The sequence below is a fragment of the Sus scrofa genome, chromosome 13 (assembly GCF_000003025.6).
Source record: "Sus scrofa isolate TJ Tabasco breed Duroc chromosome 13, Sscrofa11.1, whole genome shotgun sequence".
In the NCBI taxonomy this organism is placed as follows: Eukaryota; Metazoa; Chordata; class Mammalia; order Artiodactyla; family Suidae; genus Sus; species Sus scrofa.
This window is the reverse complement of record NC_010455.5, coordinates 203,828,968-203,843,569: the sequence shown is the minus strand read 5'-3', so window position 1 is coordinate 203,843,569 and position 14,602 is coordinate 203,828,968. Positions and strand designations below refer to the sequence as shown.

The 14,602-nt window shown below is 42.1% G+C and overlaps 1 protein-coding gene across 1 annotated transcript in view; it reads left to right on the top strand.

Moving 5' to 3' along the window:
- The window catches only part of DSCAM (DS cell adhesion molecule), a 725,315-nt gene that overhangs the window by 448,510 nt on the left and 262,203 nt on the right, over positions 1-14,602 (top strand). Inside the window, 1 exon segment of the mRNA XM_021071497.1 lies at positions 11,707-11,826. Coding sequence (XP_020927156.1) covers positions 11,707-11,826 — 120 coding nt within the window.

Below are 14,602 nucleotides of genomic sequence, written 5' to 3'. Positions count from 1 at the left end.
AACCATGAGGTTGCGGGTTCGATCCTTGCCCTTGCTCAGTGGGATAACGATCTGGTGTTGCCGTGAGCTGTGGTGTAGGTTGTAGACGCGGCTCGGATCCCACGTTGCTGTGGCTCTGGCGTAGGCCGGTGGCTACAGCTCCGATTAGACCCCTAGCCTGGGAACCTCCATATGTCGCGGGAGCAGCCCAAGAAATAGCAAAAAGACAAAAAAAAAAAAAAAAAAAAAAAAAAAAAAAGCAAAGATTGACAATCTACGTAAAAGAGCAAAATTCAAATACCTGCTACTACACTTTAAAGGTAAAAACTATTTAAAGTGATATAAAACGCCAGTCATAAAAAGTGAGATTGGATGCATTGATATTAAATGAAACAGACTTCATGACAGGGAATATTACTAAAGGTAAACAAGGACTAGTTAGTTATAATGATAAAAAGACAGAAATCTAAATATGGATGAACCTAATAACAGACGTTCAAACGCATGAATCACATTCTGATCGTAATGAAAATAGACTAACCACCAGTGACAACTGAGAATTGTAACACGCCTTTCTCAGTGTTGGGGAGAACACGTAGAGAGAAAATGAGTAAGAATGGAGAAAACTTAAAGAACACCATCAACTCTAGAACTCGGTATTTAGAGACTATTATACCCCAAACTGTAGAGTACACATTTTAGATCTCTGACCATGTGAACAGCGAGATAAGAATTTGTGTTGTAAAGCCACTCTTGCAGCATGCGTAGAAAACGAATACAAAGGCAACTATTGTTATAGCTTCTATAAGTACCAATTAAAAGGATAATAAAGAATATTTGGGACAATTTTATGCCACATATTTCACAATTTGAATCAAATGGTAAATGATTTCAAAGAAATAGCTTATCAAAATAGACATAAGATTATAGGGAAGTTGGAGTAGCTCTACATCTGTTATAAGAATTTAAATTGTAAACTTATTTTACATGCATATAGGTGCAGAAACTTTAACATAATATTAGCATATTGAATTACCACTTTAGACAAAGGATAGCATATCATCAGAAAGTGCACTTTATCATCAGGATGCAAGCTTAGTGAACTCTTTCAAAATCAATCCATAGAATTCACCATCCTAATAAAGTAGAAAACCCACAAATATTAATAAAGCAGATGAAAATAATTTTCCAGAAGTCAGCATTTGTTCTTGATTTAAAAAGAACATCTAAAAAAAAAAAAAAAAAAAAAAAAAAAACCTCTCAGCAAGCAAGTGGTAGCAGGTAACAGTCTCGATATAGTAAAAGACATCTATGAAGAAAAACCTAAGGTGTTTCCTACTCTCTGTGCTCGTGTTTGAGTACCAGACAGGCATGTCTGCTCTCAACATTTCTCTTCACCAGTGTGCTAGCGGTCATATAGCCTTTGCACTTAGGCAAGAAAAAGACACATGGAGGATAGCATTTTAAATGGTAGGCATGAGTGTACCTGCATGTGCTGATGGTATGGGTGTGTACAGAAACCTGTTAGGAAATCTACAAATACACAAAAGAAAAAAAGAAAGGCATCAACATAAATACAATTTTTCAATACAAAAAACAGCGAAGGAACACGAAGGAAGGCGGCAAGAGAGGAAAAGAGAGACAAAATCAAAAGAAAGTGAAAACAGTTTGGTGACAGCAGCGGTAAATTTTCCCCTGTCAGTGATTACTTTACAGGGAAATAGGACAGACTGCCAGCACACCCAGAATACAGACGAATGCTGAGTGAAGGAGCCAGAACAAAAAGAGTGACAGACCCTTAAGATTCCATTTGTAGGAAATTCTAGACTAGGAAGCTGATCCGTGAAGGTAAAAGTCAGAAGAGCAGTCGCCACTGGGAAGGAGGATTGGCAGTTGGCAGGGAATGGACCTGAGGAAACTTCCTGGGAGATTGGAAATACTCTTAAGTCTTGATAGAGGTGTGGACTTCATGAATTGTTGCATAACCTGTCAAACTGTACACTTAAACCCTGGGTACATTACCGTCTATAAATTTCACCTCAATTTTTTAAAAAAATTACATATAAATGTTCTAATGTTCAACACACTTTGAAAATTAAATAATTAAAGAATTTGGCTTTACAAAACCTTCACTTCCCTGCCAGTGGAGGAGACATTATTTATCAAACGCTGAACGATGTTTTGAAAGGGATTGTATTGAAGGAACAGGTGCCGCAAGGCTGACCTCGAGAAATAGTAGCTTCCCTCCTGGTGTTACCACTGGGCGATTTTATTTTATTTTATTAAAAAAATTATTATAGTTGATTTGCAGTGTGCCATAAATTTCTGCTGTACAGCAAAGTGACACAGTTATACATATATATACTTATACTAATTAAGTCAGAAAGAGAAAAACAAATACCATATGTTATCACTTACATGTGGAATCTAAAATATGGCACAAGTGACCATCTACAGGAAAGAAACCAAGTCAGGGAAATGGAGAACAGACTTGGGGTTGCAGGGTGGGAGGCAGTGGGAAGGGCTGGCAGTTTGGAGTTGGTGGATGCAAACTATTGCATTGGGCGTGGAGAAGCAATGAGGTCCTGCTGTACAGAACATGGAACTGTATCCACTCACTTGTGATGGAACGTGGTGGAAGATAATATGGGAGCACTCAGTGAGTTTATATTTAAGTTTCTTATTTGCACTCCTTCCTCACGGGCTGTATCATATGTTATAATATATATGGAAAATATTCTATGATGTGGTTTTAAGTAAATATATCTCTTTGGTGATGCTATTTAATAGCATAAATAAGGCACATAAGGTGTACGACTTCCCTTAACTCATCCTATTGGAGATGGGTTTATGACTCATTGAACTGAAATTTAAACCTGGACCAGTTCTTGAGTTCTTATTGTACAGATAGCATATTAGATGATCATTCTAATTTCTTTTTTTTTTTCCTTTTGTCCTTTTAGGGCCTCACTTGTGGCATATGGAGGTTCTCAGGCTAGGGGTCTATTCGGAGCTGTAGCTGCCGGCCTACACCACAGCTACAGCAACATCGGATCCAAGTTGTGTCTGCAACCTACACCACAGCTCACGGCAATGCCAGATCCTTAACCCACTGAGCAAGGCCAGGGATCGAGCCTGCAGCCTCATGGTTCCTAGTCAGGTTCGTTTCTGCTGCGCCAAGACAGGAACTCTTCCAGATCATTCTAATTTCTGAAAATCAGTCACCTTTAGATAAGCCTTAATAAAGTCGAGGTAGCTTTCTTTGAGCCTACTTTTCTTTAATTACAGCTGGCATGGCAATGGGTAAAACGAATTCATTAGATAAGGCTACAAGACAGCCTTCATTTTTAAGTAAATCTTCTATTTTCAAGTCTTTGTCTGTAGCAGTCTTTATTTTGCTTGTTTTTTAAAGAATTTCGACTCCCACAAGTTCAGTATTTTCTTGTATTTTACTTGCCTAGAAAAGAAAAAACTACTAAGCTTTACTTCTTCAAGGACTCAATGGACAGATATACATTTATCTGCATTTATCTCCCAAATGATTGCACTTATCCTCTCCTCGGTTGCTTCATCTTTCCCTTATTCCATCACGGTGCCACAAGGTACTTAGCGCGTACTCCTCCCTGCCAGCCCTTGGGGTAGTCACTGGGGTGATGAAAGCTTGTTTCCTCCCACTGAAACTCCTGTTCTAGGGGGAGTGACGTGTAGTCCAGGCGTGGGGTAGGGATCTCAAAGGATTAGAAAATAGAGCAAGTAGTAAAAAAGAGAGAGAGGAAGACAGCAAAGGACTGTTACCTGCAGCAGCAGGAAGGCTTGCAAGAGCTGACGTGTTCATTTCCCCGTGTCTGGTGAAACGGTGTGGCTGGGCAGTGAGGTGAAGAAGGATGAGACTTAGGAACTAGCTCTGGTCCATATCTTCAGGGCTTTCTATCCTGAGAAAGATCTGGAGGCCAGGGAAATTTATGAAGAGAATTAAAGCAGAAAAATCATATGGTCCCCGGCAGGGTGAGTCACACGTTGGAATAAATGGCACAAAAGCCCAGAGGGGACGCTTTTGTCATCCTCAGGAGGCGTGGAGGTGGTCGGTCCTGGGGTGGTTGAGTAGGCAAGGACAGGCAGACTCCAGAGATAGCCAGCAGGAGTTGGTGGCCAGCCCTGGGAGGGAAATGGGGAGAAGGCTTGATGACAGCCGCCACACACCGCTGGCCAAGGAGCGTGCTGGGTGTCGGGGTGGGACATCTCTCCATCTCATCCGATTTCCCTCTGCCCTTAGTCCACCACGACTGGGACAGGGACCTTTGTGCCTGCATGGCCAGTGCCGCTGTGTGTGACATCCTCCTTTCTTTGCTAGCTAGAGATCAGAGAGCCGCTCTCAGAATGCCAGATTTTCGTTTGAATTGGTCGAGAAGTTGAATTTTATCACCACTTCAGCTAGATCGTATTCTGAATATGCTGAATAGGTCTTCGGGTAAAATGAAGAATCTTAGCAGGTACTATTGCCTCTTAGAATAAAGAGCGTTCCATGCTGCAAACCACAGACATAACTAAGTTTTGAACATACTCTGTCCTTCGATTCATGAAAAATATGCGAAGATATAGTGGAAGAAACAAGACCCACATGACAATAGCAAACAGTGTTTGAGAATAATTCTATGGGTTTTGTTTAAATCTTTAACTCGAGGTGGGAAATGCTTTCCTCTTAGAGGCTTGAATGTTTCTGGCCTGAGATGTAGCTTTGGGAAAAGTAGAAATAGAGTAAGGAGTTGAGAGCTGCCGACGTTGCCTGGTCACAGCGAGGCTGGGGAATGTCTCCAGGTGACAGATTGTCAGTTACAGGAACAAAACAAACAACGACGAAGGGAGCCCAGTGTCGTTTGATAGACTTCGTGAAAGGAGTGAGTGCCATCAGCCTTGGCATGTAAGGAGGGTTTAGAAAGAAAATAAAAAATACAACAACACTGGAACTTTGAGTAAGTAAGCCAAGGTCCACATTTCTGCTTGTTCATTTTCTGTATGACTTTGGAAACATGACCGCATTTCTCAGAGTCTCAGTTTCCTCATCTATGAAGTAGAAATAATAAGACTCACCTCTGTTGGAGAATTAAAATGACTCTGGCTCAGATCGTGTGTCGGAAAGTGAGACACATGCACACGGGAGATCTCGACAAGGCTCTTTCCTTCTGCAGGAGGGCGCGGGTGCTCAAAAAGCCCCTGCAAAGAAGAAGAGACCCTCCCTATTGGTCCCTAGCACAGGCGATGGACCTGTCCCCTTCCCGTGGGTCAGGCCAGGGCGCAAACTCTTCTCGGTTGGCTCATTTGAAACAGACTGTTGCTGGGAGAAGCGGGAAAGAGGAGGGGGTCGCAGGAGGGCGTCTCAGCCGTGAGGGAGCAACATGGAGTCACCAAGGTTTCCTTCGATAGAAAAGACGTTATGTTCCTTTCCACACCTCTTGGGTAGCTGAGAGAATAGAATTAGGTAGCAGTCGCTATGTCCAAGCACCTGGCCAGTAGCAGGGCTCTCCCACTCCCCTTCATTTAATGAATCGACAGAGGCACTCAGGCAGGGTTTTTTTTTAAATATTAATTCATTTGTTTTATTACAGTATAGTTGATTTACAGTGTTGTGCCAATTTCTGCTGTACAGGAACGTGACTCGGCCGTACATATATATGTATATATACACACACACACACACACACACATTCTTTTTTCTTTTTTTTAACATGTGTGCTATGGGATGTTCTATTTTTGCCACTCTGATGTGTGTGTGGTGGCATCTTGTAATTTCAACCTGCATTTACCTAATAGTCTCTTAGGTTAAACACCTTTCCATGTGATATTGACCATTTGAATTTCCTCTGCTGGGAGGTGCTTATTCAAGTGGTTCTCCTGTTTTTCCCTTGTGTTGCCTGTCTTTTTCTTTTTCATTTGCAAAAGGTTCTCTCTGTATAAATACAAAGGTTGATCTTCATCTTCTAATCTGCTCTCCCCAGGCACCGGAGGCACTAACGTGTACATTTTATCTGCGAGGCTTTACGGGATTAATTTCCTTGATGGTTCAGAGCGGGATCCCTGTGGGTCTTGGAGGGTCTCCTGGGAAAGCAGGGCTTGACTGTGGCTCACTGTGGGGGCAGGTCCCAGGGAATAATCATTGGCGTGCGCTCCCCTGGAGGTGGCCACCCTGGAAAACTCTGGCCCCACCCATCAGAGCTGAGAAGCCTGAAGCCAGACAATCTACATCCCTTTTCTTATCTTCCAGCAAGGTCTACCCCAGGCAGGTTTTCTGAGGTCAGTGAGGGAAAAGCAGCACCAGCTAAGAGAAAGAGGCCGTGCCAAGGTCAGAGTCAGACCATCTGCTAGTGGCCATGGACACGTACATGCTTGATGCGGGAAGTGACGGAGAACTACAGGCGTCCTTGAACTGATGTCCACGGTCAGGCGGAGGAGGGACAGTCTGGCAGCCGTCCGCAGGCGGAGGCTCTGCAGACACGGGAGCCCAGGCAAGGCCCACCGGCTGCCAGCTGACTCCCCAGGCCTCCTCCCTGCTTCCGGTCCTCTCCTTCCCGTTCCAGCCTTTCGTCCCTACCATAGTCTGAACACCTGTTAGCTGGGGGACCTGGAGTAAATTCCTTAACCTCATGTTACCTCCGCTTTCCCATTCCTAAAATGGGGTAATAGCTAATAGGAGTTTTCTGAGTTAAATAAGAGAATGTGTTTATCACAGCTCCTGGCACATAAGCCAGGGGGAGGGGACTCCCTTCCCGCTCTCTGTCCCTCCCTTCCCTCCGCTCACATCCACGAGACTTTGGACCGTGAGGGAGGACACATCACTACCAGAGGCCGGGGGTACTTCAGGTATCAGGCAGTTGGGGCTAATAGATGCAAACTCTTGCATTTGGAGTGGGTAAGCCATGGGATCCTGCTGTGTAGCACAGGGAGCTATAGCTGGTCACTTGTGATGGAGCAGGATGGAGGATGATGTGAGAAGAATGTGTGTGTGTGTGTGTGTGTGTGTGTGTGTGTGTGTGTCTGGGTCTGGGTCACTTCTCTGTACAGTAGAAGTTGTCAGAACACTGGGAATCAACTGTAACGGAAAAAATAAAAATCATAGAAAGTGTCAGGCAGCTAATTAGAATGCAGGCCTTGGGAATTCAGTCAAAAAGGTAAGAGCACAATGTTTTGAAGAAACTACAGCAGTTGGGATAAATGGTGTGTGGGAGATGGAGGTGCTAACTAAGAAGTGAAAACTGAGGAATAGGCTACAAGGGTGTGATAGGAATGGAATTTGGGGAGTACCTGTTGTGGCTCAGTGGGTTAGGAACCTGACTAGCATCCATGTTGATGTGAGTTCGATCCCTGGCCTCGCTCAGTGGGTTAAGGATTTGGCATTGCTGCAGCCTGTTGACGTAGGTCGCAGATGTGGCTTGGCTGTGGTGTGGGCCCTTAGCCTGAGAACTTCCATATGCCACTGGAGTGGCCCTTAAAAAAAACACCAAAAAAAAAAAGGAATTTTGGGGCCCCGTTCCTGGATATTCCATATATCAGAGTCATATGACATCGGGCCGTTGTAGGGCTGAGCATAGCTTTGATAGGTCAGGTCCCTAAGAAGATTTATGAGGACTTCATGTAAAATAAATTACCTGTTATCATAAGGGAAATTAAAAGGAAAAAACCCCTTAACTCTTACGCATGTCCCCACGGGGTACACTGCCAGTGGACGGATGACCACCCTAATGTCATGCTCAGCTGGGTGGCCTTGGCCTTGATAAAGCCATTTTGAGGAAGAACGCTAGGCTGAATGGCAAAACACTTCTGCCCTTTGGTTGCTATAATTGGCTCTGCACCACTGCGAGGAAAGCTGCCAGCATGTGATTGCCTATCTGTGATTCCGAAGGTCAGTTTTCTTACACTTCTTTATATCTCATGACGGGTCTGTTGTTTCTGGCCTTTAATGATGAGCTGCCACAGAGCGAAACAAAACACACTGTCTAAAAAGCCCCGACTTGACCTTTATCTGGCAGGGAAAATAAATTATGCAAAGCTACTCTCTTGTTGCTGTTTATTGATTCAACTTTTGATACCACATTCTTAGTGATCATTTTGCTTCACTCATCCATTCGTTTTTCCCACAAATACTTATTAAGCACCTATTTTATAACAGATGTTCTGAGCACTGGGGGTGCCATGGTGATCAGTGCAGAGAGATTAAGTCTCTGCCTCATAAAATGGTCATTCCAGTGGCGGAGGCAGATGATGAGCACAGGAATGATATCAGGTGTCTACCTGTGCCGAGACAAGGAAAGCTTGGTAAGGGGTGGACAGTGATGGGGGAGTGGCATTTTAGGATGGACAAGGCAAGCCTTTCTGAAGAGATTTTTTGAGAAGAGACTTGACCAAAGCAAGGGGGTGAGTCACAGTTGTCTCAGCAGGAAGTGAGTTATAGGCAGAGAGACAAGAACAAAGACCCTGAGTCACGAGTGGCTTCGTGTTTTCAACAGAGCGCAAGAGACCAAAGGGCTCACTGTCCAGTGGGGGAGGGAGGAGTGTTGAAGGCAGGGGCCAGGTCATGGATCCTGGGGGTGACGGGAAGCCATTAGAGCTTAGTTTCCACTGTCATAAATTAAACCCTACCCAGACTTTGATCAAGTACTCTTTTGACTAAATGCCATCCAGCAGAAAATGGCAATATTTGTCTACACAGCACCCCACCCTCCACTACCACCACCAAATAGCTTCTAGTTTTACTTTCAGTTAAGACTGAATCCCTGTCCCTTTTGACAGCTAGAGAAATGTACATCCATTCTTGGGACATGTATGCTGCTGAGAGGCCGTGAATTCTAAACACAAAGCACTGCACTGAGCCTGAAAAATACCTGTCCTGTTAATAACATACTCCTCCTCCCTTGAAAATGGCAAAAAATAATTCTTCCCTTTAATAAACAGACCAAAGCCAAATATTAGGTATTATTAAACAATCCTCATTTTAAGAATCATGAGCAGGAAACTCTCAAAAGAATCCCTTTGAGACTCGGATTCTGTCACAGTCTGGACCCCATGGTGGGATTTGGGTATTTTGGAACATATACATCTCAAATTACTCTTTTTTTTTTTAGGGGGACAAGAGTAGTGTGCATGCAATTCTGATTCATAGACATGTATGACAATAATGACCTGCCTTGCCTTTGAGGATGTGACACAATTGTTTGGTTGAACCCAACCCTTTCACCTCCTTAATCATGCTTATCTCCACTGTCTCTCTATTGGAAAACTATTAATATTGGCAGATATGTTCACTTCAAATAAAGGTTTATGCAAAAAATGAAACCAATTTTTTATAAAGGAAACCAGCAACTTTGGAGAATTATAACCAAGACAACACAGAGTCTTCAATCTTTGGGTCTTATCCTAAGTTTTGGCCCAAATCATGATATTCCCATCAGGTCTGTATCCTTCCACCTCCGGTTCTGTGTCTCCTTGGCCAAAATCCTCCTACAGTGCCTTCCATGTCCTTCTGTTAGATGGTGCTTCTAGACTTATCCTTCTCAAAGACTTTGTGCATTGGGTAACTCTGATCGGAGCTATTAACTGAGCTCTCCTACTTTGGAAAAGGTCTATTCCTATTCTTTAAAACTGGGATAATAATATCCGTCCCTTCATGTGTCCATTTTACAAACATTTGCGGCATATGTTCTATGTCCAGTTCCATGCTGTTGCTGGGGTGCGATGGTCTGCAGGAAAGGGATGGTTCATGTTCTCCCAGATGTACAGCCAGATGTGGGAGATGGGCACAGAAGCCACAGTACCAAACACGTGTGGTAGAAGCTGTGACAGGGCAATGCAGGATTCTGCCCAAGCATTCAGTCTTGTCCGCAGCATCAGAAAAGGTGTCCCAGACTAAGTGAAACTTAAGCTGACATGTAAATAATAATTATTGGTAATTTGTTAAACCAAAAAATGCAGAAGCATCTGTGAAGACCCAGGGGGAACTGGGGAATAGATGGCTGGAGCAAAGCCTTCAAGAGGGAAATGTCAGGAGATGAAGCTGGAGATGAAGGGTCAAGTCTTAAAGAGCCTTCGCAATATCCCAAGAGTTAGGATTGTGCCAAGGGACATGGGAATTCACTGATGATTTTAAGCAGGGAAACCACATCATATGATTTGTGTCTTAGAAAGGTCTTTCAGGTCTCTGTGTACAGAATGGATTCAAGTAAGGCAGTAGGTTGCGGAGTGGATTCAAGTGGGGCAGTAGGTAGCAGGTAGACCAGTTAGGAAGTCTGTTTCAGAAATCCAGATGAGAGCCTATTTCAGCCTTGTCCCAGGTTAAGTTTCCTTGAGTGTGAGGGATAGGATTGGCAGAAGATTGCTTATCTAAGATGTAATTCCTGGATCCGAGAATGAAAGAATGAAGGGAAATGAAATTAGGAAAGGAGGAAAAAAATCAGTAGAGGTTGTTTTAAATGAACAAGTTGCTGCTGTGGACAACTGGGGCTCATTCCTACTGGGCACCCTCCAAAGAATCACAAAGAACAGTGGTTCTCAAAGGTGGTCCCTAGACCTTCAGCCTCAGCATCACCTGAGAGCTTACTAGGAAAGGCAGAATCTTGAATCCTACCTCTGTCTTACTGAGTCAAAACTTATAGAGACAGGGTTCAGCTGTTGGGTTTTAATCAACTCTTCAGACAATTCTGATGTCTCTGATGTTTGGAAGCACAGGCACAGAGCATGCCTCAGAAGAACTCCAACATTTGCTAGGTATCTAGTATATGATTGATGGATGTAGTCTGTGTCCTCTCACATAATCTTGTGACTCCCTATAATTAGCCACTCGTCTGCTGGAAAAGATTTCTGGATTCTTACAGCCTTAGATCCTACCTTTCCTAGAAGAATCTGTGTCTTCTCTTTAAGTGAAGACTTGAATACTCTTAAATTCACAATAACTTAAAGCATTTGCTTTCTTTTTGGCAGATATTTTTAAGCAGAGTGCATGTTTCTATTTTGGGTAGGGATGGAATTTTTTCCAGCATTTCACAAAACTCACCAAATAAATAGTTACTTAATCTTTTTTTTTTTGAATAGGTACTCTATAACGCCATCATGACCCCTCACCTCAGCTGGCTTCCATAGTCCCCTTTGGGTCCAGAAGGGTAGTGATGTCTGGAAGGCTCTATGGGTCTTCATCAGATTTTCAGGAAAAGTTCAGTACCATGTCACATTCTTTATTGCCTTTGGGAAGAGCCTATTAATCCTCCCTTCATCTCTTGCTAGAAGAAAACTAGCTATCAGATGCATTAAATATTTCACACCCAAGAATGGATCCATGAAGATCTTCCATAACAGGAAACAAAGACAGAATGTCACTTCCCCCACTTCAAGAGTTGAGTGTTCCCTAGTGCAAAGCAGCTGCCATGTGCATAAGATCATTGACATAAGCAATGAATATCTTAATTTATTAAAGTATAAAATTGATTATATATTATATGTAATTTATATAATTATTTAATAACGTTATACAAATTATTTATATATTTTTTAAATTATAAATTATACCTGCACTGAGTTTGCTTCCTTAGTTGGTCCTACATTACAAATCTCATGTTTTAATTTCTCCACTTATATAAAGCATTACTTGTGTTTTCATGTTTGTTAAAAGTCTTGGATTTCTTAAAATCACACCTTTAAGAAGTTGCAGTCTTGTCTGAATTGCTGGTGACATTTCTCTCTTTTCAGTTCCTCCCAAGTTTGTGGTTCAGCCACGGGACCAGGATGGGATTTACGGCAAGGCTGTCATCCTCAATTGCTCAGCCGAGGGTTATCCTGTACCTACCATCGTGTGGAAATTCTCCAAAGGTATGGAGTTCCTTGATTTGCTTGTTATCTACATCATTTTACATTTAAAGGATGAGATGAGCATTTCTTCCAGAGATGCATCTTGCCAGGGGGTATGCCCCACCTTCACCTTCCCCCACATATACACCCCTAATAGCCCATCTAAGTTTTCATTTGGTCCATGAAGTGTTCTTGTGCCGCATGCTCTTGGAAAGAGCGGGTAGGGGAGGCAGGTCATGCATGTCCATGATTTCAGCACCTGGGAGAACTCCACCTTGACTACCGATGTTGTATGGCCATGATCCGATTGAAGACACCTGCAAGCCCGTACATATGAAGATAAGAGTATAAATTGTCAGAATTATTCATTGTTGGAAAATTATTTCCCCAGTATTTAGACAAGTAAGCTAAGTGGTTTTAGGAGGTTACAATAAATTTACTGGTGTTTTATTTACCTAGGTACCTTACATGTAAAAAAATTACCTATCGTCTCCTTGGTATTCCCTTTTTAAAAACAAACTTGCACCCTTAATCCTGCATTCTCTTCAAAGGCAAGGCAACATTTCCCAGTTCTAAGGTAACACTGTAAACATTACATGAATAGAAATGGGTGATGTGGGAACTAAGCAGGGAAGCATTACATATACTGTAAAAATAATTTATGTCTGTCTTATCATCTTCTCTAGGAAGGGTTCCTTAACTATGTTTACAAATGTATTAGAAATTCTCTTTCCTTTCTCATTCACATTTCTTTTCTTTTTTTTACTTTTTTTAAATTACTCAAATGAATTTATCACATCTGTAGTTGTATAATGATCATAACAATCTGATTTCACAGGATTTCCATCCCACAGCCCAAGCACATCCCCCCACCCCCCAAACTGTCTCCTCTGGAGACCATAAGTTTTTCAGTGTCTGTGAGTCAGCATCTGTTCTGCAAAGAAGTTCAGTCTGTCCTTTTTTCAGATTGCACATGTCAGTGAAAGCATTTGATGTTGGTGTCTCATTGTATGGCTGACTTCACTTAGCATGGTAGTTTCTAGGTCCATCCATGTTGCTAAGAATGCCAGTATTTTGTTCTTTTTAATGGCTGAGTAATATTCCATTGTGTATATGTTCTAATCTTCTTGATCTACTCCTCTGTCGATGGACATTTAGGTTGTTTCCATGTCTTGGCTATTGTAAATAGTGCTGCAGTGAACATTGGAGTACATGTGTCTTTGCGAGTCGTGGTTTTCTCTGGATAGATGCCCAGGAGTGGGATTGCTGGATCAAATGGTAGTTCTATTTTTAGTTTTCTGAGGAATCTCCATACTGTTTTCCACAGTGGTTGCACCAATTTACAGTCCCACCAACAGTGTAATAGGGTTCCTTTTTCTTCACACCCTCTCCAGCACTTACTGTTTGTAGACTTTTTGATGATGGCCCTTCTGGCTGGTGTAAGGTGGTACCTCATAGTGGCTTTAACCTGCACCTCTCCAATAATGAGTGACGCTGAACATCTTTTCATGTGTTTCTCGGCGATCTGTATGTCTTCTTTGGAGAACTGTCTGTTTGGATCTTCTGCCCATTTTTTGATGTGGTTGTTTGTTTTTTTTTGGTATGGAGATGCAGAAGTTGTTTGTAAATTTTGGAGATCAATCCCTTGTCAGTTGATTCACTTGCAAAGATTTTCTCCCATTCTGTGGGTTGTCTTTTCGTTTTGTTTAGAGTTTCCTTTGCTGTGCAGAAACTTTGAAGTTTGATTAGCTCCCATGTGTTTATTTTTGTTTTTATTGTCAATACTCCAAGAAGTGGATCTGAGAAGATGTTGCTGTTGTTTATGTCAGAGAGTGTTTGGCCTATGTTTTCCTCTAAGAGTTTTATAGTGTCTGGTCTTATATGTAGGTCTTTGATCCATTTGGAGTTTATTTTTGTGTATGGTGTTAGGGAGTGTTCTAATTTCATTCTTTTCCATGTGGCTGTCCAGTTTTCCCAGCACCACTTATTGAACAAACTGTCCTTTCTCCATTGTATATCCTTGCCTCCTTTGTCATAGATTAGTTGGCTGTAGGTGCGTGGGTTTAATTCTGGGCTTTCTATCCCGTTCCCCTGATCTATATTTCTGCCTTTGTGCCAGTACCATGTGGTTTTGATGAATGTTGCTTTGTAGTATAGTCTGAAGTCCGGGAGCCTGATTCCTCCAGCTCCATTTTTCTTTTTCAGGATGTCTTTGGCTATTCTGGGTCTGTTCTGCTTCCAAACAAACTTTAAAATATTTTGTTGGAGTTCTGTGAAAAATGTCCTCAGTAGTTTGATAGGGATTGCATTGAATCTGTAGATTGCCTTAGGTAGTATAGTCATTTTGATAATATTAACTCTTCCAATCCACGAACATGGTATATCTTTCCATCTATTTGTGTCATCTTTGATTTCTTTCATCAGTGTCTTAGAGTTTTCAGAGTACAGGTCTTTTATCTCTTTAGGTAGGTTTATTCCTAGGTATTTTATTCTTTTGGATACAATGGTCAATGGGATTGCTTCCCTAATTTCTTTTTCTGCTCTTTCATTGTTAGTGTATAGAAATGCTGTCGATTTCTGTGTATTGATTTTGTATCCTGCGACTTTGCCAAATGTGTGGATGAGATCTAACAGTTTTCTGGTAGAGTCTTCAGGATTCTTTAGGTATAGTATCATGTCATCTGCAAATAGCTATAGTTTTACTTCTTCCTTTCCAATTTGGATTCCTTTTATTTCTTTTACTTCTCTGATTGCTGTGGCTAGGACTTCCAGAATATGTTGAAGACTAGTGTTAAGA